Source organism: Takifugu flavidus, chromosome 11 (assembly GCF_003711565.1).
Source record: "Takifugu flavidus isolate HTHZ2018 chromosome 11, ASM371156v2, whole genome shotgun sequence".
Classification (NCBI taxonomy): Eukaryota; Metazoa; Chordata; class Actinopteri; order Tetraodontiformes; family Tetraodontidae; genus Takifugu; species Takifugu flavidus.
Window position 1 is genome coordinate 5,135,146 of NC_079530.1, and position 23,657 is coordinate 5,158,802.

At 43.0% G+C, this 23,657-nt stretch overlaps 1 protein-coding gene and 1 long non-coding RNA gene across 6 annotated transcripts; both read left to right on the top strand.

The window, feature by feature from the left end:
• The first annotated feature begins 436 nt into the window (after window positions 1-436).
• Window positions 437-23,214, top strand: phactr2 (phosphatase and actin regulator 2). 5 transcript variants are annotated; one of them, XM_057047831.1, is made up of 13 exons: window positions 437-737; window positions 13,643-13,828; window positions 13,934-14,008; window positions 14,194-14,334; window positions 15,358-15,603; window positions 16,465-16,978; window positions 17,141-17,319; window positions 17,692-17,848; window positions 17,949-18,004; window positions 18,361-18,422; window positions 18,620-18,757; window positions 21,140-21,216; window positions 21,486-23,214. In XM_057047831.1, the coding sequence occupies exons 1-13, from the start codon at window positions 572-574 to the stop codon at window positions 21,499-21,501; spliced, it is 2,013 nt and encodes a 670-aa protein (XP_056903811.1). In that variant the 5' UTR covers window positions 437-571; the 3' UTR covers window positions 21,502-23,214. The 5 variants fall into 5 exon arrangements, with proteins under 5 accessions (XP_056903811.1, XP_056903814.1, XP_056903813.1 ...); XM_057047833.1 differs by lacking the exon at window positions 437-737 and adding an exon at window positions 4,380-4,538; XM_057047832.1 differs by lacking the exon at window positions 437-737 and adding an exon at window positions 8,719-8,972.
• LOC130533997 (uncharacterized) lies at window positions 18,777-20,047 on the top strand. The gene is made up of 2 exons (XR_008952768.1): window positions 18,777-19,086; window positions 19,758-20,047. It is a non-coding gene; the product is annotated as an uncharacterized LOC130533997 (long non-coding RNA).
• Window positions 23,215-23,657: the final 443 nt, after the last annotated feature.

Here is a 23,657-nt window from a genome sequence, read left to right on the forward strand (position 1 = left end):
TCCTCTGTGGCGTAGTGTGCGCGTGTGAAACACATGCGAAGCAGAACGCGGTGAAACCACACTAGTGCGGTGATTTAGCGACGTCTAACGTTTAAAATCCGAACTCTTTGGTCTCTTTGTATGTAATTAATTTGGTGGTCTAAACTATATATATAGTAAACGTAAGTTGTCACAACTGAATGTTACGTTCACCTCGAATTAAAACGGCTGCTTTATTTAAAACGTAGTTGAGGTTAAACTTTTTAAAAGTCCTAGTTTTATGACTTTTATGCCCGTCGAACTTTCAAGGGTGGCCAAAAGCTGTTCTTGCTTACTGTGTTGCCTGTGCGGGGCAATTAACATTTTAACTTGTACAAAACATGTAAAATTATAGTGGCCATAACAGAGAGATACCTGCAATTACGCACCACACGCCCTCGCGCGTCGGTGTGGCCACATTTTCGAAATGTCTGTTGCGTCTTTTACGCACGCACAACTATAGCTGCTGTAAACCATTGACGATGCGTTACATGCTGGCGTTTCCTGTTCTCTCATCTTCAGAGAGTATACAGTGCTGACAGAGGAGGGAACTATGGATACAGAGCTGACAGAGGAGGCAACTATGGAGGAGGAAGATGGGGACAATCACCCGAAGATGAGAAACCCGCCACTGTGGCCCCAACGCAGGAGGCGATCAAAGAGCGACACATTCGGATTCAGGTCCAATGTGCTGTGCAGGCTGCGACTGGCCCGTTCAGGTAAAAACAGAAAAGGCTCATTAAAAAAAGCATTTTCTCATTGAGTTTTTAAATTTACCGCAAGTCTCCCCTTCTGCTTTTTATCTTTCTTTTTCTTAAACCTCATAACTAAACAAGATAAAATCAGATGTACCCGATGGTCCCCGGAAGAACCAGAGATATGAGAGTCATCTGCACCTTGGCAACATAAAGCAAACGATCAAACAAGATGTAGGCATTCATAAGAGATAATCAGTTACTACATTCCAAAGTGACCTGTTATGATCTAGCTCCTGTGTGTGTGCGCGCGCGTGTGTGAGAGAGAGATAATTGTCTTAAAACAGAAAGAAAATGGAGAAAAGACACATTTTCCGATCTTAATCATCTTGTCTGCTGAATTGTGACCATTTACAAGCATGTTTCTTGTTTTGGATCCACTTCCAAGTTCAGACTTGTGGATTTATTCTGCAGTCTTCGTGATCATAGTTTTTCGTAAGATGAAAGCCATCTTCAGCAGCTGGGCTTGTCTTCAGTCAGAGCCGGAAGTCTTGAGTTTATGACAGGAAATGTTCAGATGGGGTTTGTGCTGTTACGCTTGAAACTCACTGGTCTGAAAATAAGTCTTTGTGGTTTAGGGTCTTTTGTCTTTGGCTTTCACATCAGAGCTGTTTGATCCACCAGCAATTATTTCCGCTGGGCCTCCACTTCCAGTGTAAATCTCATCTGAACTCTGGACTCAAACGGATTATCACCTGCAAACATTTGAAGCCTCAACAAAACGTTGTCAGATGTGTTTGGTCCACTTTCCAGAGTGCAGTGTGAAAGTGAACCAAAACAAATGAAATGTTTCCGTATACCCGACGCAATCGTACCGAACCCTCCTGCTGAGAAAGAGCCTTTAAGGCTGAATGAAAGAGGTGGTTTTGTGAATCAAACGACAGGGGGCGCTACTACCACTACGTGCACATGCACATATGACACATTAGATGAGGCTATAACATGTGGGTGAGGAAGAGTTCTCAGATGGTTCCTGAAATGTTAACTGATTTACTGTCTTTAGACTTAAAGGGAACACAGTGATGACAAGCACTTATTCAGAGGGAAAAGCTCCGCTGGGGCATCTTATCAGGATTTATCTCAAAGGGGAGGCGTCTCTGTTCATGTGAAGAACTTTTATTTGTTTTATTAAGCGTTTTGAGAATTAACGCATGGCATCAATATCAGTGTGCTCTCAGGGTTTGTTTGTTTCTGAATCTTTAGTTGGATTTTCTTTTAAATGGTGGGTTTGATTCTTGTGAATTAGTCGTTGTCACCAAGCACCCACCCAGAAACAGAAAACCTTAACAACCAAGCCCAGCAGAGCTCAGTAGAGCCCTGTAGAGCTCAGTAGGTGCTTACTGAAAAGCCCCAATATTGTGCCCAGTTACATGATGGCTCCCGTTTCTTCTGTGCTTCCTGGCTTTTCTTGTCTTCCCAGATCCTCTGGTTCTGCCTATGCTTCCAGTTCTCCCAGGCCTCTGTGTTTGTCAAGTTTGCAACTCCAGCTGTTGAATGATCCCTCACAGAGGTGCCCCGCAGCTGCAGCCCCCAGAGCCTCCAGCAGCAGAGGCCGCTGTTCATTTATTATGCATGCAGACATGTTTAAGGACATTTACACATGCTGTATATGATATTACACTTTCACAAATGGGCATCACTGATGGGATCTGCTGTCTGGTAGCAGCACAATGGCCTCCAGATTGTGTCACAGTGGTCTTAACGACTCCAGAGAGGGAGAATATATAACAGGAGGAGTGTGTGAAGACAAAAGGATGGATGAGAGAATAAAGAGCAGAAAATAAAGGAGACAGGGACAAGGAGACAGTCAATGCAGAGATGAGATGTTGATTAGACACGATTAAGGAGGAGGACAGGATGGATGAAAATGTAGAAGAAAAGAAGCTTCTGGTTCTTTCAAAATTGCATTGATTACAGACGGTTTTTAGTCTGCAACAACTACTTGTTAAAATGTGATGTGCTGCTCTGCCCTCTTTGCCGCCCACACACAGTTTATTCTCAGTCGCTCCTCCAACAGCCACAAATGAGCCTCCAAGTACTTCTGCACTAATTGAAGGCTGTATTACAGCACAGACGGGCAATTTAATTAGAACAGTTTTTAGACAAGGACTCAGATCCACATATAAAATACTGAACAAATCAGTTTGCTGGTTTGTCTTCCCAACATATCTTCAACAATCTTTAAGTTGATTATGCAAACACGACCGGTTACATTTACTTTAAAAATGTCAAAAAAAACCCAACAAAGAGTTTTTATTTTTTAAATTTATTTCATTCATAATATTTATCAATCTGACACACAGGGTTAATTATACTTTTGTCTTTGTTAGAGTGAGTGTTAAACTGTGTGTGCGCATGTGTGTGTGTGTGTGTGTGTGTTGTGTGTGTGTGTGTGTGTGTGTGTGTGTGTGTGTGTGTGTGTGTGTGTTGGGATTGATAAGATCACCAGTTTTAGCTCCATTATTAGTTAATTAATAAATGAATCTGCATTTATTTGTGTTTACAGTCTGTTCATGTCTCACTCATCATTTTCTTCTCACAGATTAAATCTAGTGAAAAGACAAACAGATTTCATAAAAGGCAGGAAATGAAAGCTGCGGCTCCTGTTTCTGAAGGCAAAAACAAAAGACCAGTGAACTAATTTTTCTCTTTTTCATGTAATGAGTGTTGCCTATGTTGGTTCTTATGCTTCCTCTTTTATTTTGAAGGTCTTTTTCTTCATCCTTGTCTGGGCCTAATTCCCAGTTGTCCCTGATGGTGATGTGGTGGGGGTTGTATTTATTTTGTTTTCTTCCTCTTCCAAGACTTTGTTGTAGGTTTTTGATCATATATGGACTTCTGTGTTGCCTTTTCTCTCGACCGATGTTCTAGATTTTACAGCGAAATGTTCCTGAAAAAAACTGTGCTAATCATTAACAGAATTTCTTGATTAAACCCCAGCCATACTATGTAATTTAAAGTCAGGATAAAATAGGTTTGTTTTCTTGTTTGACACCTTATGTAACAGTAGTACTGAGGCCTGTTTGCTTTGAGGCCTGCAGTAAAAATACAGATAAGAAAAGGTGGGAAAGGGAAAAGCAAACACTCTGAGTGTATGTGATGCTTCTTTCATTTGGCTTGAATTGGAGGTGTTTTGGGACTTAAAAAGTTGTGGGTGGCAATGGATGACAGTGGGTCGTAGCCTCTTCTACGATGCAATAATGAACTGATTTACTGGTGTACATGAAGCAGGTTAATTATCTTATGGTGCGTGAATGTATGTGTGATTCATCCAGAGGAGTAGATTTAAAGGATAATGTGGAGGTCTGCAGGCTGGAAGTGTGTGTGTGTGTGTGTGTGTGTGTGTGTGTGTGTGTGTGTGTGTGTGTGTGTGTGTGTGTGTGTGTGTGTGTGTGTGTGTGTGGGTAGAGGTGAGATTGGAGCCAGACCGTTGCTGGAGGGATGGAGGGAACAGAAACTTGACAGGCAGAGAGATGGAGATAAATGCGGGAGGAGACTCAGATTGAGAGAGCGAGAAGGAGGGACTGAGATGGAAACAAACATTAACTTTTAATGGTCTTTACTGGAGTAAGACTGGGAGGGGGGAGTGAGCAGAGTCGTCAGTGGAGAGAGAGCAAAGGAGGAAGGAAGGGGAGGGTTGAGCCAAGAGAGAGAGAGAGGGGAGAAGGAAGGACAGAGGGAGGCAGAGGGAGGTGGTGTGTCGGAAAGACGAAGACCATCACACACTGCTCATATATTCCTGGGGTCAAGTCATGGAACATGACGGTGAGTTAATCTACAAAATAAGCTGCATCCTGTCTGCTGCATGTGTTGTCCTGCACCCCTCGTGTCTGCGTCACTGCAACAGGAGCCACGTGAGAGATTTGTTCTTGCTTCTCTTTACTTTTCACATCTGTCCCTTGTCAGGACAAATGACAGGCTGTAAATTCTCCTCATTTCCCTTGATTATGAACCAGCCAGGACACAGTTTCAATCACAGGGACAAGTCTGGAGGGAACCTTTTGAAAGGACGCTGTTTGGAAGTAAATCCTGAGTCACTACTGGTGTTTGACTATTGTTCCCAGTGATGGTGGCTGTAACTGGGAGCGAGTTCATATTTCCTGAAATCTAGAATAAACATGTGTCAGTGACAGCAGAGCCATGCATTATGTAAGGCAACACTACTTTAAAAGACAAGTAGTGAATGTTTTGCAATATTAATAAGATGCTAATGCTGCAGGCAGAACACTTAATAACCTAAACATTGGCTGTATATTCACTTAACATGCTCCTACTTTGCTGTGAGGTGCAGTTTTGGTAATGCTTATACATCATTATTGCATGCTTATGCCTAAGAAAATATCAGTGTCATAAAGCTGCTCACAGTTGCATTAATCCAACAGGGGCTCTCATATACATTCGTGTGATACCACCTCACCTTAGTGTTTCTATAGAGGGACGGAAAAAACAGGATTCTCGGTGGTACATCCTGTACCAGACCAAATTAAATTTATGACACATCGGCATATTTGTGTCACACTCATATCGGAAGATATTCTTGGTTCATGTTGTCTAATTTTGTCTAATTGCTGTTAGTGGTGTTTGTCAGAATACGTCACATGTTAAATATAAGGCAGGATGTTATGCATGTGTGTGGTGGCGAAGCTTAGCCAGCTGCTGAAGGCTTTACACAACATAGTAGCACTGCGGGGAGGTTGTGATACCACAGTTTGCAAAACAAAGCAGCACTTGGTCACATACCTGCAGGTAACACAATCTTACCTGTCCTCCTGCGCTGCAAGTAAAAATCCAGAGGGATAAATTATATTTATTTATGTTGTTTGGATCCATCAGCATCAGGGGAGGATGGTTAATGTTGCCTCAGAAGAACACCATTACCCGTCTCATTGGCTACTTTTCTACATTAACGTGGGAGTTTTGATGAACATTCATGGATAGTGTAGATGTAACGTGATGGGTGAAGTGGGTGAACGCAAAGACACCAACAAACGTTACAAATGTGACGGCGTTTGGTGCAGGCGTGAGTAACAGATTAGCTGTGCAATGTGGTGGATTTATTTATTTATTCATAGGTGTAAATGACAGGATAAGTGTGTTTAAATGTACCAGCCTTTCACCACTGTGTGACTGCACACCACTGGACTCACTGAACACAGTCACACGCACCCACTGGTAGAACCAGACAAACCATTACCGTGTTTCCATAACAGCAAGCTGATGACAGAAAACCCACCTGGAGAACCTGTATTTGCAGTTTTCTCCAGTAAGTTACCGTCCAGTTGGTGGTTTGTTAGGATAGAAAATGTCCTCCTCAGAATTTATCAGACCCAACTTCTTCATGAATAGTGTTTGGAGACGCGTGATGGTGTGATTATCATGAAAGACCCTCATTGCAGAACACTTTTCCGTGTCCCTCCCTGTCTCTCCCTTTTTCTGTGTCTCTATTTGTCTCTCTCTGTCTCTCTGTTTCTCCTTTCTTTCTGTGTCTCTCCCTGTTTTCTGTCTTTCCCTGTCTCTCTGTGTCTCTCCTTGTCTTTTTATGTCTCTCCCTGTCTCTGTGTGTCTCTCCCCATCTTTCAATGTCTCTCCCTGTCTTTCTGTGTCTCTCCCTGTCTCTCCGTGTCTCTCTGTCTCATTTTCTGGCTGCCTGTCTGGCAGGATGTCAACTATTGATTTACAAAAGCAACATTTTAGCAACGATGGCGTCTTATGGATTGTGCCAGATAGAATACAACAAACAGGAGATCAGGTTTCAGAGGGGCTGCAGAGAACCTGAGCCTCCTGCTGTTAAAGATAAACCTTATTTTAATAGAGGACAGGTTTTCTGTCAAGGCGGTTCTTTCTTTCGACTCCGTTTCCAACAGTTGTGGAAAATGCATCGTTGTCGTTCGGCCTCGTTGAGGTTGTTAAACTGCACCTGCACAGAAACTGATTAATGAATAAGTCACAGGAAGGCTGGAAGGGCCTTGAAAAGTAGCACTTAAACAATTATTACCCCCGTGTTCTGCTGAGGCTGCCACTTAATATTTGATGACTCTTTTCCTTTCTTCTGGCCTTTCTCCTCCATCGCCCTCCCGGTCTTTTTCTGCTCTTCCGGTCAATGAAAAGGTCAAAATCATCATCTGATGTCTGACATGGTGTCAGGAAAAGATGGAAAAGGGTTCACTTTGAAAACTTTGCCCTCCTTCTCATAATGCTGGAATAATCTTGGAATGTTGTGAGATGAGTAATGGACAGGCTGATGTCTTCTATAATCTGTCTTCCTGTTGTTTAAATGATGTAATCAGTGTTCTGTCCTTGGTCAGGGAGCCCAGCCACTCGGTCTCAGCCGGCTCAAACCTTTTACCTTCGTTTTGCAATTTATGGTCGACATTTGGAGAGAAGTGATGTCATCAGCGTTGAAATCTTCAGATCTGCAGGGGAGAACTGGCCCAGTAACATTGACAGTGATTTTAATCCCTCACTGGTACCAACTCTGAACCTGAACCGTGGCCTCATCAACCCTCCCTCACCTTCTGTATTTGGCCTAAACCGTCATTCGGGCTCAACATTTAGAAAGAAATCATACGGAACCAATAACGATCCACTAACTACATAATTTAAACATCTTGCAGCGATCAGTACAGATTGTTCACTATAGATTACAAATCTGTCTATTTAATGAGCTGATTTATAACCTGAATTATGACTCAATTATCCCGCCTGATGACGCTAATGCAGCCATTTTCCTCTGTTAATTACACTAAGTACTTTTATCATTCTGTACTGGCTTCCTGCCTCTGTTATCCACTTCTGTCAAATACGGCTGAACTCCTGTGATTAGAACAATAGATCTTTTTGGGGTCAATGACTCTAAAGTTACCCACTAATACTAGTTCTACTCTTCATATATACTTTTATAGAGTAAATAACCAACTACTTTTTAAACAGTGTTAAACATGAAAAGCCAAAATGTGCCAAAATGTAATTAATAGATTAATCGAAAAACAAACATATCACAACTGAAGTATTTTACTAAATTTGATGTTTAATTTAAATTCATGGCTCCTATTATAGTCTGATTTGTACGGTGTGGATGCCTTTGTCAACAGTAGGGGGCAGTATTTTTCTCAAATAAAAAAGCCTGCGTGAGTGTGTGTCTCTATTCAGCGTGTCTCTAATGCAACAAATCAACAGTAAAGGATAAATAATTGTACTGACCTGAAGGGACCACATTTTATTTTATCAATCCTATGAATAGTCTGTTTCAGAAACTCAAAGTAACTTATTAAATCAATATGATAACAAAAAGCTTGCGATTCCAGAAGAAGCAAAATGTGACACAGCAGCTCCACGCCCTGGTTGCTCCTGTACTGATGAACCTCCACCTTTAAAAACTTTCCACCCACACTGAAAGAGCCTGGATGCAGCACAGGGGCCCTCCGAACAGATCCTCACATCCACCAGAGCCTCTGTTTTTTCTCTTGAAACACAGCTGGAGCTCAGTGCTGAACACTGAGTTTTTGGAGATCACAACCTGACTCAGGTGCTCCACAGGTGCCCCACAGGTATCACACAGATGTCTGAAGAAGCCTCACTCTTCCAGTGTTAGATCCTACACAGATATAGTAGAGGTGTGCCATATACTGTATTGCATGTGTATTTGTGAAACATGCACTGAGGTGATGCGGGGTGACACCTGTCCAAAGGGTCCTTCTGAACTGGTTTTTGTTGGCGCAGCACCTAGACACAGCTGGAGTTGTCTCCATCCCTAAAGCATATTTCTTCTTTCTTTTGTTTGATCACCTTACTAAACCCCACTTTGGTCCATTTGCCCGTCAGAGTTTTGTGCCAGCGTGCTGGTAGTCTTACAGCCTACGTATTCTCCCCTCCACCGGTGTGAAAGCGTGTGGAGGTGTCGGACCCTGGGACCCTTTGACCCCAGCAGCGCCTTCAGTCTGCGCGGCGAATGAGAAGCATTCTCCGGCCAGAGGAAGCAGGAGGCGGGAGGGGGAGTTACAGAGACTGTCACCCTGCAAATCGACGGCTCTCAAACTTAACTTTCTCCCGAAATGGAGTCCGTCGGCGGCTGCGTGCGGGCTTTGTGCTGTGGGAGGCCGTGAGTGTGTGATTTTCGAGGGGCCCCGGTCCGGCCCGGAGCTCCGGGGACGCCGAATATGGGTCAGACAGCCGTGTCTGCCGTGTCTCAGGCGGACAACGGTGAGTGCCTGTAGTCCCTCCTCTCGCCTCTGAAACATTCCGCTATCTTTACCCAGGATGTCTCCTCATTCTCGCCCTCTTTCTTCAGCGGTACCGCCGCCGGTTTCTAACCGAACTTTCGAGTCAAAATAAAGGCACCAAGTTTTCGTGCTAATAGGAAGTTAGCTTGACCGCATTTGGCGTGTGGATTCAAACCCGCACCTCTTCACGAATTATTGGTGACTTTTGTCAGTGAACAGCAGCATTAAAGCAGGATGTAAATGTTGCGCAACCACAGCGCTGTTAAAACGGTGTTTTGTCGCAGCCTCTTTCGGGTTTTAGTTGATCGACTTAATTATAAACATACTTTTAAAGCTTGTTTATCTCTGTCAGGAAACAGGAAATCCAACAGAGCTCTGACAGTTGCAAATCTCGACACGTAGAATTTGTATAGGTACCGCAGCGAACTTTAAATGCACTTTAAACTTTCTTTGACACACTCCTAATTCCTCCGACCCAACGATGCTTTAAAATACGACTGAACCACTGACAGCAAATGCAACATTCATACACCGTTATTTAAATTCCTTAGCTTTTAAATTGGCTTGAAAGCTAAAATGCGACATCATTTGGATCAAAACGGTTCTCTATTCTTCTCTAAATCACTTTTTGTAAGTGCTGTTTCAGTATTAATTACATCCCATTGTCTCATCAATAATTCCATCTGTGTTGTATTGGTGTTTCCAGCAACAGCCTCCAGTGATGATCACAACACAAAGCCATCAACATTTGAAGTAAAGGGTTTAGTAGCTTATTTAAACAGTCTACACGCACACACATACACACACATGCACACACACACACCCCTGCAGCTAAAATGATCTATGGCTTTCATAGTGATGCGTTCACGTGCTTTAAGTGTGAAGGAAATTTCATCAGCACTGCTGACGTCTCCAATGCTGCGTTTTTTGGGTTTTTTTTTTTTTTTTTTTACATCGCAGTGTTGGCTTGAAGCCTCCAGGTCCGGCGAGTGTCATGAGTTACTGACGTTTGCCTCTCTGACCCACATTTTTGAAAGATTTGGAAAAAATGAGCCAAGTGTTGAAAGGCGGGCCCAGCTCTCGCTCCTCCCTGCTCCCGTCCAACACGTCCTGTTACAGTTTTACTGTTCCTCCAACTTCTTACTTTCTCTTCTTAATATTTTCTAATACGCCAACTTCAGTTTCCACTTTTCTGTCTCTGTCTTCGTTCCCCTTCTTCTCTTCCTTCTCCGTCAGTCTTCCTCTTGTCCTTCCCTCCTCAGTGGCTCACAGTGAAGGAAGGAAGCCTCTCCCCTTCCCCTCCTCCCTCCTCCACCCATACTCTTCTTGTACCAGCTGAGAAGCCTTTGAACAGAACATTACTGCCCACCTGTACCCGTGGAAGCACACAAAACCTGTCGGCATTTACACGTGTTTTACACAGTATTTAACGTGCGTGAGCGTCGGGGCTCGGCCTCCTTAAAGGAGCATCTAAAATTGGAAATCAGTGCTTACAATAAGGTGTCTGGGTTGAGGCCAGCTAGACCAGTTGGAGCTGCACTGGTGGTGTTTAAGAGAAAATATGAAGATGCATCAACACTCGCTGTTGAACAAGCGGTTGAACAAATTTGTTGTTTTAGTTTCCCGGTGGCCCCGATGTTGCTGGAGGGCAGATAGAAGCTCCTCTGTCTTTAAGGTTAAGATATGTTTACTATACAGTGCTGCAGAGGGTTCATGATGTCACTTTCTTGGTGGATCACAGTGTTGTCGGCGGTGACAATAGCTTTTAGACAGTTGAGGTTTGGGCAGAATGGCCACACCTCTAAAAACTGTTGATAACTGGAAACAGGAAATCTATTTCCACTTTGTTGTGTTCAGCGACGGATGTCATATGGGCTCTTTGTCACTGTCCTTCGTTAACCTCCCTCCTTTGTTCTTTTAGGTGCTTTCAACACGGCATGGATCTGGATAAAACCAGTGTGAATTTGTCTGACCGAACTGGAACCAGTTTGTATGTCTGCTTGTAAATAGGCAGATCAATATCTGCTACCAGTTTCCTGTAAACTAGCATGAGCAGGGTAATAACGGGAGACTGACTCCTAAAAATACAGAAAGGAATGTTGCCGTGATGATATTTAACAAACCAAAAGAAGGTCATGATTTTAGAGTTTCCTTCATTCCTGTCTCACCTGCTCATAGTGACTCTGTCCACGTCCCCGCAGGTTTGATAGACCTCTAATGGTGATGATAATGGCTGATTTTCTCATCATTAACAGCTGAACATTAGCAGCTGCAGATATTTGATATCATGCAGGAACAGGAAGAGTGTGTGTGTGGGGGGTAAGAGAGAGAGAGAGAGAGAGAGAACAAACATGGGGACAGCCTGCAGCATTGACTGCAATTGTTTTATTTATGTATATTGTTGCTGTTTGTTCTAAAAGCTTCTGTGTTTTGTTCCTGTCGCTGATGAGCAGATGTAGCTGCTCCATCTGATTGGATAAATATTTGACAGTGGAGACTTTTACCAAACTAAATTTCTCCCAGTTTAATTCATCAGAAGATTACCAACTCAGGACACCTAAATTAGGCTGATGCCACATCTGCATTTTATTTTAATAAAATATTTTTATTTTCCTCCTGCAGAGTAAAACCATCATCTGTGCCTCCTGTCTGACTATGATGCATGCACATTGAGCTCCAGATGGTCACCAGCATCAGTGGCTGGTGCTCCTGATCGTTATCGGCCTCAGAAATTGATTTCCTTCCTTCTGATCAGGCGCATAAAGCAAAATCAAACAATAGAAGCACAAACATTGCTTTTGTGCACCGCGGCACTGCAAACCCGTGTTAGTATTTTTTCAGACTGGATTTGTTCAGGTTTTTCACCAGTCCGGCATCATTTAAACAACCATGCCATTTTATCCACCTTAGCCTAAAACTGACTTCTGTCAGGAACCAGATAAGAACCCAAATGCGACACACGAGATTGGTTGAACACCGCTTTATTGTCGGAAAAAGACAACAGACGGGATTCTCCGGGGAGCGAGCAGAACAGAATAGTCGGGGACAGGCAAGGTCGAGAGCGGGCAGAAGGCAGACAGAGTTTACCGGGGAGCAGGCTAAACAGAATGGTCAGGAACAGGCAAGGTTGAAACCGGGCAGGCAGGAAAACGCTGGAAAGTCATCGGGAATGAATAACGATGTGGCAGAGAGCAGGTGTGCCTCCGGGGTTTAAGATGAGCATTCATTAGAGTCCTGATGCACAACAGGTGTCACAGCTGCGGGCAATCATGCCCGTGAGTCACTTCGCCCCGCACACCTGTTGTGAATCTGGACACTAATGAGCCCCTTTCTTAATTCCCGGAGGCACACCTGCTCCCTGTCAGATCGTTATTCGTTCCCGATGACTTTCCAGCATATTCCTGTTTGCCTGCCTGCCCTGTTCCGACCTTGCCTGTTCCTGACCATTCTGTCTGCCTTCTGCCCGATCTCGACCTTGCCTGTCCCCGACTATTCTGTTCTGCTCACTCCCCGGAGAATCCTGTCTGTTGTCTGTGTCCGACAATAAAGCGCATTTGGGTTCTTATCTGGTTCCTGACAACAGGTGTGCGGGGCGAAGCGGCTCACGGGCATGATTGCCCGCAGCTGTGACAACTTCATTGACCCAACACTGAAGGCATCATATAATCATTAAACAGTTCATTATGACAGCTTTTTAACCCACATCCTTCCATTTTCCTCATCGATAACCTCACATGCGAAGCCTGAAACTGCTGTAGCAATCTGAAAAGTTTGTCAGTTTTTGGTTCTGAACCATGGTTTGCGCTCTTTCTCCATCAGTGTTTGGATTTTAATGACTTTTAGGACTCATTGTACTTCATAATGGTGTCAGTGGAGACATGTTGATTTCTGGCTTCCTGCTGAAAGTCACAACTGTTGACTTCAATATAGAAGGTTTTTGGCTTCAATGTTCAGTAAAACGCTGCAGTTTTCCCTCCTTAAGTAGTGCAAGTTATCTTGTATTGCTGTGTTGCTGCTGTGTCATTATTACACGCATTTTCTGTACTGGTTGTAATGATTATGTTGAAGACAAGTGCAGGGAAACATGCTTTGATTCCTGGTTTGTTCCTTGCAGTCAGCAGGTTTTCAGTTGTGGCTAAAATAACAAAATCTATCCACTGTTTGGACCTGAGAAATCACATGCTGCTGTTACTCTGTGCTCTGTAAGGGCCTCTGGTGCTGCATGTACACACACTCACACACACACCCTCCACTTGCTCTGTTCAGTATCCCAGAATTCACTGCTCCTCTAATCGTTCCACAGGAAGCAGAGGAGTTGTGTAAGGGCAACAATCTCAGCAGTAAGCACGCTCACATGAGCACATACAGATGCCGGAAAATCACTGCTGCTGCTGCTGCTGTGGAACTGTGCTTAATACATAAGGACTCAGTGTGCATTTCCCTTCTAGCATCATGGTCATTTAAGAGAGTAAAAAGACTCAATCATTTGATTTGGTAAAAGTCTGAACTTACTGTAATTGAATTTTTGCTCTTTTTCTGTTGGACTTGATGTTCCTCATTAAAGCACCAGGACGGCATCTGTGCTGGCCTGTGGCTGCAGGAATCCAACATTTATGTGATCTCTCTGCTTCCTGCATGTTTGTCTTCCAGTCGATGCCTTGGAGAAATCGTCCTCTTTGTCCAGCTCTGACGTGGTGGTGGACAGTGCAGCAAACACCCAGAATTCCCACGCAGCAAGGCAGCAGCGCGGCAAACTGTCTTCATTCGGAAAACTCTTCAAACCATGGAAGTGGAGGAAGAAGAAGACCAGCGACAAGTTCCAGGACCTTTCCAAAGGTAGGACTCGTTCTTATAAGGCTGGATGAAATCTGCATTTTTCTGGCATTTAATATATTTAAAACATTCCTGGGAATTTAGGGAATGACGATCTTTGTCTTTCAGTTCTGGAGAGGAAAATCTCTACCAGACAAACGAGGGAAGAACTAATTCAGAAAGGAGTTCTCATCCTGGATCAAGGTTCTCTTCTTTCTTTTATCTCCATGTTTATTAATATCCTGGATTTGAGAAATGTAATTAAAATATAATAACAATTATAAATAAAATAATATAAAGACTTGTTTCAAAGTTAGGCTGCACTTCCAACTGCTGTTTAATATGAGAACATCCAATTTAAGAACTTTTTTAAAAATGTGATCTGCCAGATGAGACGATCACCACTGAAAACCAGAATGGCCACGCCACCTCCAGCGGGACATCAGAGGAGGTCAAAGTTCACATAGAGTCCTCAGAAATGGAGGAACAGGACCGAGCCAGTGACTCCTCGAGCAAAGAGAATAAAACTGGTAAGTCTGATCCCCCCTGCCTGCAGTTATTCTTAGTTATTGTTAACAAATATTATTTGTAGTCAAAAAAGGTTCACTCACTTGACAAAACTGTGTGTCATGTGTTAATGTGTCATGATGGTTCTAATTATGATTTCAGACACATGAATTGAACAGCACCTTTGTTACAAATACAGAGCTGAACACTCCAGACTCTGGAACAGTACTACACTTGGGTCCAGAGCTCTTTGGAAGCTGGTGCAGTGCGTTTGAAATAATCCAGATGTGACTACTGTGCTCTCGTTCATATTTATTCGCTAAGGTTAGAATGTGGCGCTGATTTTTCAGGACACCTACTTTATGCAGCATGCCTCCTGGTCCAGGGTCTCTCATTCTGGATCAAAATCTTTCACTTGTGTTTTTGAGCCTTTTAGAAATGCAGCAGAGAGTATTCATATGCTAGAAGTAAATACTGCACCTTTTGGGGCCTTGGTTGCCATGGAGACTTACTTTATGAAGCAAATTTGTATTGGCTGCAGTTTTCTGGTTGACATTGAATCCTCTGCGGGATCTCAGAGTGGCTCTAATGTGTTCAAATAGATATTCCAGGCTGATATCATATCAACCTGCAGTCAGTATTCTCCAGCTGAAAGAGCAGTAGGCATCTCCTAATACCTCCCTCTCAGGAGACAGGAGACTGCTCTTCTGCCCGATGCAGCTTAAGTGTTCTGCTGATCTCCTCTCAACCCTGTTAGCATTGAGCTCCCAGCTGTTTGTTTGTTCGTCAGTAATCTGGAAGAACCTGGTGACAAAACACACATATCCAGTTATGGGACATGCGTGCCTCTGCGCCGGAGGACAGTTGTCTTTAGAAGCTGCTCCAGATTGGATCAGGCCCGTTCTCCATCAGTCAGCAGATGTCTCCCTTCTTTGAGCCACCGCTCATCTGCATGACCTTTTCCTTGTCTGTTTTACGTGTCGCTTTGGTTCTGTTTTTAACCGTCATGTCATACTTTCCTCTCCTGTATTCTCCGATTAACCCAGAGAGGTGTGATACAAAATCTCTTGCTCGTGTAAATCAAGCGCGACCCCGAGATGTTCAAGCTAAAAAGCAGCCCAGTGCCACCCTGCCTGCCTCTTCCAAACCTGCAGGTGGCACTGCTGTGGCCACCAGACACAGAGACACTGCCTCTGGGACTAAAAAGGCCAGTAAACCTACAGGCAAGGCAGGCTCATCCAGTCAAGTTAAAGCTAATCCGCGGAACACTAACAACATTAATCGTGGGAACGGTAAGTTCAGTTCGGTCCGCAGCCGGCTTGCCCGTCAGAACCCTCAGCTGCCTGCATCACTGCATGGAGAATGTGCTTGTGTGACTTTGTGTGGCAGGAGATGAGTAAGTGAAGTCAGCTAAACCTGTAAAACCAAGCTTCACCGCCTTCCTTCCTTAATATGAGTTTGTATCTGGTTGTGTTATTCACTCTCACCACACATCTGGGTCACTTCTCAAAAACAGAAGTGAAAAGCAACGTTGCGCAGCTCCGAGTTTGAGTGAACTGAGATGTTGATGGGAGAGGTCATGTGAGAGTGAGTGTTGCACGTTTCTTTTATTTCCCCCAAACGAGCTCTGGCAACTTGTGATTGAGGAACATTACCTTTATCTAGTGTGGTCGGCAGCATCCTGCAGCATGTAGAAGTGCACGTAGCGCAGCATGTGATTTCCATGCGGTCATTTCTGAGGGCCTCTGTTTGTTTTATGTTGGGAAACAGTTGAACTAGAACAAAAGCTGCTTTATCAGAGATGATAATATTCATTGCTCTGGCTAAAATAATCTATTTTGGAGTTATTTTTCAGATGCACTAGACCATATTGCCTGGGGTCACATGTTCAGCTATTAGTAGACATCCGCATGTTGTGTGGGTTATGTGACACCTTCATGAAGGCTGACGCGGTTATACTGTCAGCTAAAAGCCCACAATATAAGAACCTCCAGTAGCCTCTAACTCAGTTTAAAAGTGGCACATACATTTATCACTAAAATGTAAATGAGAGTACTTCCTGTCTCCACTAAACTGGCATCGGCCCTGTAGCCACCAACAAATGTGGCTGTTGTCACATCTGTCTAACACACAGATCTACTGGTCTCCCTCAGCTAAATCCTCCCATCCAAAGAAGACTGGGTGCACAACGAAAAACACTTCATCCTCCTCCACCCTTCATTCTCGTGGCACAAAAAATGCTGCTGATGCTGTGGCCCAGAATAACAGGAAAGATGCAAGGACCAACAGGAAATCTGACCCTCCCACTGCTGCTGCAGCACAGAAGACATCAGAAACTTCAGGCCAACCTGCTGATCTGAGGTCCTCTCCTCGTTTGTCTCACGGAATATCTACCTCATTGAACGATAAAGAAGGGCTTCAAGGCGCTTCTGGACTGGAGTCCTGTTCAAAAGTCTCTGTTCCAAGTGGTGAGACCCACAGCAGTGGGGCTCCTGAATCCCAGGGGGTGGCTCCTGATATCAAGAATGCTACAGAGGACAATTCCTGTTCGAGAGGGGAATTGGACTTTAGCTCGAGAGGGGAGAAGCCATTGAGAACACGGTGTGAGGCAGGAGAAGACCAAATACAGAGTGAAGAGAAGGCACCATCTGATGAGAGCAGCCTGAGGTGAGGAGCTCTCTGTGTAATGTAACACTCTAGCACCGTTGTAGAGGTACCACATGTAGAGTTACCACATAGGTGGTACCCACCGTACCGCATCAGTGTGGGGGCGAAATATGCAAATCACCAGTTGGTTGTGTTGTAAGCATTGCCATGGTTTCCCTGCAGGTCAGCTGAGTGTCAGCCTGAAAGGCCGCAAGGCCTCAGTGTGAAGACGGAGTGTGCCGAGGTGACGATTATACCTAACAGGCCGAGAGACAGCCAGACCAGCGATTCTGACTCCGACGGACCCATCCTGTACCGTGATGAGGAAGAGGAGGAAGAAGAGGAGGATGAGTACACCAACAGTATGACAAAAATATTTTCATAAGGATAAGAAGGTTAAAACGATATAAAAGAGGAAAAAAAGCACAATAAACACACAACAGTCTGTAAACATGAGCTGAAAGTCAGACCCAGTATTTATTAATGATAATATAACAACCACTGTATTGATAATGCAACAGACGATAGTGTCATATAATGATTGTTTTATAGTAATAACATCAATAATAATGAAAGATTTTAGCCGTTTTCTAAAGGGAGGCAGTTATTGATGAGTTAGTTCCTCTCATTGTGGATCATGACTGCGATCGCCATGTTATTAGGACTCAATGCAGTGGTATCTGTGTGCTGTTTGCTAATGGCCTGTGACTAGTTCTTCCTCTTCTGTGTTTCAGGCTCTTTGGCCATGAAGATTCGCAGACGAGACACCCTGAACATTAAACTGGGGAACCGACCCAGCAAGAGAGAGCTTGAGGAGAAGAACATTCTTCCACGGAGCTCTGAGACGGAAAGACATGAGCTCCGCCAACAGATAGGCTGCAAACTAGTCAGGTATTGCACATTCAGACACACTCCACTGAGAATGAGGTGTGAACATTCAAATTTGGCAGGAATTGTGTGTGTGAGGGTTACCACACATTTTGTCTTTCAGGCGCTTGAGCCAGAGACCCACAACAGAGGAGCTGGAGCAGAGAAACATCCTCAAACGTAGGTGTTTATAAAGCACTTTGAAGCTGACAGCTGAGAAATATCCCTGTTAGACCATTAACGCCTGTAGAAATTTTACTCATCAATCTATGTCCTGACCTTCACCCATGGACTGAAAATATGACACACATGAGAGTACACAAACACTGTAGTCCTCGGACAGATGAGTTGAAATGAATTAAATGTCCATTTAAATGAAGAATGCTGCACTTTTTCAACTCCCACCGATTGTCTTCTCCTGCGTTTACAGTTAGAGGGTATTCAAAGCCATCACGGGACGTAGGTCACATGACTCCTGACTATGAGATGTCAAACTCAGAATGTTTGAAATTACTCTTTTTGTGCTTCACATGTAGAAAAGAATGAAGCTGAGGAGCAAGAGGCCAAACAAGAGATTAAAAGGAGACTTTCCAGAAAGGTTCCGTGCACACACATACAAATGCACACACACATCATTTTTGAGTTTCCAAACTTGTGAATTTATAACATACATACAATATTATTTAGCAATAAAATAAAGTCTTCCTCCTTTTCTGGAGATCTGTAAAATAGACAGAAAGAATTAATAAAAACACTCATTCTGCGACCTATTTGATCTTATCGTCCTGTGTGCAGCTCAGTGTGCGGCCGACAGTGGCAGAGCTCGTTGCTCGACGGATCCTACGTTTTAACGAGTACGTGGAGGTAACTGATGCCAAGGATTACGACCGGAGGGCAGACAAACCCTGGACCCGTCTCACCCCTGCTGACAAGGTGCTGCGAAAATCCTCGAGTGCTAATCTCAAAAATGTTGGCTCCTGTTTTGCCTGAGGGCATTAGTGAGGTTTGGCAATGAGTCTTGGCCTGGAGGCAGTGTACCAGTTTATTTCATGCAGGGGATGATGTTGGTGTTTAAGCTGAAATGAATTTTAATGCCTCAGAAGAATACCAGGTTATTGACTTAATCATGATATTATTGTGTGATCCTGAAACTTTAATGCCTTCAAGAAACAAACAGAGCACTTGTTGTAATCAGCTTACAGGCTTTGTTCATTCTGAGTTTACGTTCTACTGCTGTTTCTTCATCACACGTATTAGTATAGGTCAGTGCTTCTCAATTATTTTCTGTTACGCCCCCCCTAGGAAGAAGAAAACATTTTGCGCCCCCCCCCCCCACACACACACACACCGTGACTATAATTAGTACCATTTGTCTATGAAATTGTTATAAGTACACTTCTGCATAACATTTTATCCTTATTAATATTAAAGAAAACAAAAAAAGAAAGAAATATAGACCAAAGCGGGATGATTGTTGCCAATATTCGGCACGTTTTTGCCGAAAAAACTCAAGCAGCTGATCAGCGTGACTGGGGTGTAATGTCTTTAAGTGACGCCTTCATTTATTTGGCTCCATGCTGTCCTGCCAACATTTTTAGACAAAGTAAACACACCGGTCTTTCCTCGTCTCCCACCGTAGTCGCAGTGAAGCCAAGCGCTATATATGCTTCGTCATATTTCCTCGTCTTAGCTTTCGGGAGACTTTCGTATGTCTCATTATCTCCGTCTCTCTCCGCCTTTCTTTTCATCAGTTAAGTATTTTTTCATGCTGTCTCTTGGTGGTTTGTTCACTGCACTTCCTATCTCTTGCTCTGTGGTGTGTGCGCGCGGGATGTGCAATTACACTTTATTCTAGTACGGCAAAAAAAAACAAAAAAACATGTTCTCCGGGGTCACACCCCCTGGCATCGCACCTTGAGAAGCGCTGGTATAGGTCATATTTATACCTGTGCTGTATAAAAACCTTCAAAACTCACCAGTTCATGGCTGTTTGCCGTTATCTGTGCCATAAAGATTATGTGAGGACAGTTAGAGCTAGTGATGGGACGATGATACCTCAAGGAGTGTATTGACACACTACACAAACTGTGTCGGCACTGTATTGATACGGTGTTGGTCACCCGATAGTGACCCCTGCAGTAGTTATAAAATGATTGCAGGTAAAGGAATTCCTTGTTTGCTAAACTGAGTTGGTATGTAAAATATAGCAAATTTGAGTTACAATTCAGTTACAATTTTTTACTTATGTACACACATTCTTTGTTAACTTAGCTGTTAAATCATATGAAATAATACAAAAAAGTGACTAGTTTATGAATTTTTATTGGGGAACAAAAGTTTTTGGAGGCGATTTCTCCTCTTAGACACCAGCTCCCCAGCCTTAGAAAATACTCTTTCACACGGTGCAGATGACGATGGTGAGCAGAGAGTTTTAAGTGCAAGTTGATGCAGATGTGGATATGTTTTCTGGTTCTGTCACGAGTATCTGCCAATTCTTCATTGCCATGCCGAGCTCTATAATGCCTCAGCATTGATGAAGTGCTCTTATTGATGTAAGATAGCTCTGTGGAGCAGAGCCGACACTTCACTTACAATAACATAAAAAGTTACAAACAATTCAAACCTCTTACTAGAACAGAGTAAAGACTAAGGCATTGCATTCACTTGTTAAAAAAACAAACCCTATAAAATGAATAAAGCAACTGTAAGGCTCTTGACTTGACTATCATATGTATCACAGGTCATTCACTTGATAAACTGATAAAGCGCCACCGTTAAAAATTGTATATAACAGTAAACAATGCTCAAAGTAAAAAGATTTCCCTTGTTTGGAGTCACAAGATCAAAATTATTCCACACTGGGGAAAACTTCTTAGAACGATCCATAATTGCGCAACTGCAAAACTCCATCCAACAAACCCACGACATGTCGATACAGTTTGTTTCCTTATAAACACACTTTGGCGCGGCACATCCAAACGATACAATTCCTGTATCGGTCACGTGATTCTTTCTTAAAGCGATACACGCACCGATACGGGGTGTCACTCTTGAGCTCTCGGCACAGTGTTGACGCACCAGTGTCGCTCGTCCCATCACTAGTTAGAGCATCATCAAAACTCTCATTAAAGCCTCTGTGACGTTTATTGCATTACGAATAGAAGAAAGTAGAACTGCACTAGTTTATGTCATTATAAAAGAAGAGCGATTGTTCTGGAGGGCAGTTTCTGTGCTGGGGCTCCCTCTGCTGTTAAAGGTTTTTACTACAATTGTACACCCAAATAACCGTGTGTGTGTGTGTGTGTGTGTCCTCAGGCTGCCATCCGTAAGGAACTGAATGAGTTTAAGAGCCGTGAGATGGAGGTTCATGAAGACAGTAAACACTTCACCAGGTATTGGAACAGTCGATAAACTCCAGCGTGAAGCCAAATGTTAAACTTCATTACTAATTTATCACTCTGAGTCCTCTTTATTAGATCACATTGATCAATATTTACCTTATTCCAGCTCCCCAAAGCCATTTCCTGTAACTGCATTAAGGCCACGATGTCCATCCACTCCAGTTCATTAGCCTGACACACTGAACACCCATGAAGCTGAGATATAGCTGTGTATAAATCATTAGGTCTTCATATTCTTGTGTTCTTGTTGTTTGTTTCAGATTCCATCGACCTTGAGTAATTTTACTATTTGCTGGATGTCAGCAACATGGGAGCTCTGGGATCCACAGCTGTTGCTAGTCTTGCCACCCTCCATTTTTTCCATCTGCAGCTCAGTCTACTTTGGATCCAGTTGTACCTGATGTATACAGTATTTTTGTCTGTTGTGACAGCTACAGTTGTGTCAGGCCTGTCATTGGACAGTGGTGAAACATTTGCACATATACAGTCTGTTGAAGAGTCATGTGTATAGTACTCAGATTAGAACCATTTATTTATTATAGATGGCAAGAACCTGTTTATGTATGGTCTTTTGTGCTGCACTTCAGAGCTTATTGTTAAAGGAGTAAAATAATGTCTAGTTATACTAAACTTTTACTTGGGAGGGTTGAAGAACTGCCTAATAACCATATATGGGCTTCCTCCAGAAACAGGAAGTGTCGCTGATTGGATGCCGATGTCAGTGCCTGAATCAGAGGGGAGGAGTTATTGGTTTTTCTTTTTTTTAATTTCTCTGCCTTTTGTGAAAATCACATATTTAAAGCACTCCGCCGCTAGAGGGCGTCATATCATAAAACGTGGAAATTGTAGGGGTCGGGAGAGAGCTAGTCCAGGACCGGTTCGGTGGACACTTGAACAGTGAAGTGCAGTTAAAATTAGTGCATTATAGAATGTGAAATCCCTCAGCCACCATCCTGGTGGTACATGATGGAAGTTCTAATGTTGGTTCACAAAATGCTTGACTGACCTCAGATTTCTTTTAGCTCTGTCCTCCATTTATGTGGTTAAATGTAGCATTTTTGGATCCCTAAAAATACAGTTTTATTTGAGAAACACAGAGGCTGCAGTTGGTACACTAAGGATGGCGCGAGCACCCGCATTTGCCACAGAGGGATCCTCTCTGTGGCAAATCTGTCTGGATCAACAGGACACGAGTCCTGCTGTCTGCAGTGTTTGACATTTCCAAAGGATTCAGCGTGGGAGGAGATTATTGTAGTCTGGATGTGGCAGCATTTAAGTCCATTACAGTGTTGAAAAATAAAAGAAAAGTGGACTGCAAGAATAAGAAACCTGCTGTTTAACCAGAAACAAGTCAAACTAAAACTCGGTTAAATGTTATGAGATCATCCATCTGCTCTCCGTCTACTTGCCTTATTTTCAGCATAAACTCAGCCAATCTTGCACCTCCTGGTTGGTCCTGTAAATGGAACCATCTCCTCTAGTTAAATGTACTTCTGAACAAACATTTACTGACAGCAAGCACAGAAATTGCTTTAAACTGTCCTATTCCATCTTCGGTTCACCTGAGCAAGCAGGACAAAGGTCCCGTCTGCATCCTAAGCTAAGCTAATTGCCTGGTTTTATTTATGACCCCAAGAACTGCTTAGTTTTTAAATTGGTCTAAGTGAAAAAAACACCTTTATACATGATGAAATGAGGCAACCTGTGATTGGTTTTCCTTATCAGATTGTATGTTTATGCATTGTTATTCATAGGACAATAAACGTTAAAAAAAAATCAGGACAGGAAAAGCGTTATTGAGTGTGGCAATGTTAAAAATGTTCTGAGGATGAAAATATCATTTAGAAAATGGACTGATTCTGAAGTCTGCAGCAGAGTTGAGTCACGTATGTTGTTGTATATTAAACTTTTGTACAGACTGTTTATGAGGCATGTGGATACATCCAAATCAGTTTTACCAAGAATATTATATAAATGTTTTAAACTCTGCCACCGTCTCTTTCAGCTTCCTTTATCAGGAATAAGTTCGGAAGTTTTCTCAGCAGAATATTAAAAGATCGGATGTGAAGAGACGATAAATCCAGTGTTTGGATATTGTGAGGTCAGTAAAGGTGAAGCAGCAGCAACATGACGGATGTGATTCCTCCTAAATAAGAAGAAAGAAACACTAGTTCCTCATTCTGTTCAGAAAGCTTCAACTACTTTGGTTTCTAGTTATGAATATTAATGAGCAGAAAGTTATTTTAGTATCTGGAAATTATGTTTTTCTGATTAAACAGCCTGACTGGAAGAATATTTTCCATAATATATGATAATTATGCCAGTAGCAACTTCAATTTTCCTTCTTTTAAGATATTGAGTCAGATAATTTCATGAAATCATAATTTAACCTGGATGAGAAGCTTTGAAACTACTTTAATTCTCAGGAAAAA